The sequence below is a fragment of the Trichinella spiralis genome (assembly GCF_000181795.1).
Source record: "Trichinella spiralis strain ISS 195 chromosome Unknown Scfld180, whole genome shotgun sequence".
Classification (NCBI taxonomy): Eukaryota; Metazoa; Nematoda; class Enoplea; order Trichinellida; family Trichinellidae; genus Trichinella; species Trichinella spiralis.
Genome location: NW_003527119.1, coordinates 1 through 2,261, shown reverse-complemented (window position 1 = coordinate 2,261; position 2,261 = coordinate 1). Strand labels below are relative to the sequence as shown.

The 2,261-nt window shown below is 29.0% G+C and overlaps 1 protein-coding gene across 1 annotated transcript; it reads left to right on the top strand.

Moving 5' to 3' along the window:
• Positions 1-503: 503 nt before the first annotated feature.
• On the top strand, positions 504-1,466 carry Tsp_14772 (hypothetical protein; the record flags this gene model as incomplete). The annotated part of the gene is made up of 3 exons (XM_003370999.1): positions 504-707; positions 904-1,130; positions 1,377-1,466. Coding segments are annotated over 3 exons (521 nt in total), but the record flags the coding sequence as incomplete, so codon positions are not given.
• Positions 1,467-2,261: the final 795 nt, after the last annotated feature.

Sequence of the window (2,261 nt, the reverse complement as noted above, 5' to 3'; positions counted from 1 at the left end):
AAAATGAACCCAATAAGGTTTGTTTACCTTTTATTACAGGTGTTAATTTTAATATGGCGCAATGAATCTGGAAGTCAATGGAAATGATTGCAGTACTGAAATTTTTACAAGATGATTTTCTTAAATTCAGTTCTGTACATACTTGTTTTAAAAAAATCCTTTCTTTCTTTCGAAGAAGATAACAAAGAAGAGGAAAGATGAATGCATGTTAGTTATTCATTCTCCAACACTATTTTTAAACATTATTATTAGTTTCAAATTGCTTCACTTTTCATGGATTCACAGGTCATTACGGAATATTGCGAATTTTATAATGACAAAGTATACTGCTCCAATAGTAGCAAAACTAAGAACAAATCCATCCATGAATGATAGAAAACATCGTTAAAATTTCAGTAGGGAAGGAATTTATTAATCAGTTTCCTGAACAATATAAATATCATATACTGTATTCCACTAATTTTATAAAATACACTAAGCATAACGGAATAAATATGTTTCAGCGGTTGCTTTGTTTGTGGCATCACCATTCATCCATTACAATGATGTTCCTGATGCAGAAGTAAGCACCCGACCAACCCTAAAAAAGCTACTGAATGGAGAAACTCCTATCCATCCACCTTTCTCATCAAAACAAACCATTAAAACACAAGCAGTAGCCCCAGTTTCAGTTCAAATATTCAGCAAATCTGGAAGATCAAAATATGGTAACTATTTTATTTGTAGAAAGATATTTTAAAATTTGCAAAATTATTAAACTCCTGAAATATGCGTTAATACGGACAAGGCATATAAATTTATTATAGTAGAATTACCAGAAAATTCAATTTGCAATTTTACACACCCTTTTTTATTTGAAGACATTTTAGCATTTTGTGCTACTATTCCTCGAAATGATTTCAGAAATATACCAGAAAATAATATCTAAACAGTTGAAAAAGACGATCAAAGTATGGTCAAGACGAGATAAAAAATTGAAAGCAAATTGCAAAATACCTGGAAGACATATACTTCTTGTTTCAAGTCATATAAGTGTTGACAATAAAGCTAGTAGTTTAGAGAAAGATGTTACAAATTGGTTAATTCCTGAAAATGGAGATATTTTCTGTGCAGTTGACAAACCTTATGCGGTATGTTACGATGTTTTGTAATTTTAATTATATATTAATGGTGATTTTTAGATATCACAAAAATATGAACCAGCTGTTGCAGTTTGTATTCAACTAGCAAATATTTTTGCCCGTTTCAACACTATTGCTGCCAAAGTGGATTCTTGTCTTTAAATTCAATTTGTTTGATATTTATTTATTTAAACGGAAATAAACTATTACTGTCATTTAGAGAATTGTGATTTTTTCATTAAAATAGAATTTTAGATTATCTATTTGATAACATCGTGTATTTGCAAATTTTTTAGATGTTATTTCGATGATGCAGTTGTTTGCTCTGCAGATGTTCCTGTGTAATAATTCTTTTTCATAGTTTTTTGTGCATCATTATGTATTTATTGGCAAGGTATGAAGTCAAAACTGATCTTCCCTGCTTGATTATTTAATGTTGTTTTTTGCCGTTCGATGTGGAATATCTATTCTCAATAACCTCATTCATATACAAACAACAATAATATATTTTGAATTTTAATATAACTTGAGACAGTAAAAAAACAATGAATAAGAATTGTATAACGCAGGAATATAAAAGATTTTACAAAGGATTTTGAAATACGAAATTTCATCGAATAGCAGATTTTACTTTTTAAGAAGATATAAACATTTTTTAATGTTCAAAAAATTAAATATTAAGACATGTGTCATTTTTTAATAATTCTTATACATTCATAAATGGCATTATCTATCGGTAGGGTAGGTCAAATATTCAAAAAATTTTCTAATGAAATACATTAATTTTCAATGAAAAATTGAAATCTTAAATGATAAGAGGAAATTTCGAATATTGCAAGAGGTCGACGCGCAAAAAAGGAAATTTGCATTAATTGTGTGCTGAGGTCATAAATAGTGATCGCAATATCTGAGGAACGTTTTTCAGAGTTTGAGAGAGCACTATCCATTGTTGCTTTGTACTTTCCAAATAAAGCTATGCTTAATGATAAGCCGATGCTGGCAGAACCTGGCAATACACAATAATTATAACACTTTCAACAATACATATTGACATTTCAGCTAATGTTCTGATTGAATTTAGAATCTGGCAATACTTAAATGTTTATCTTATTGGCACTTCTCTTTGGTTTATTGCAGTTA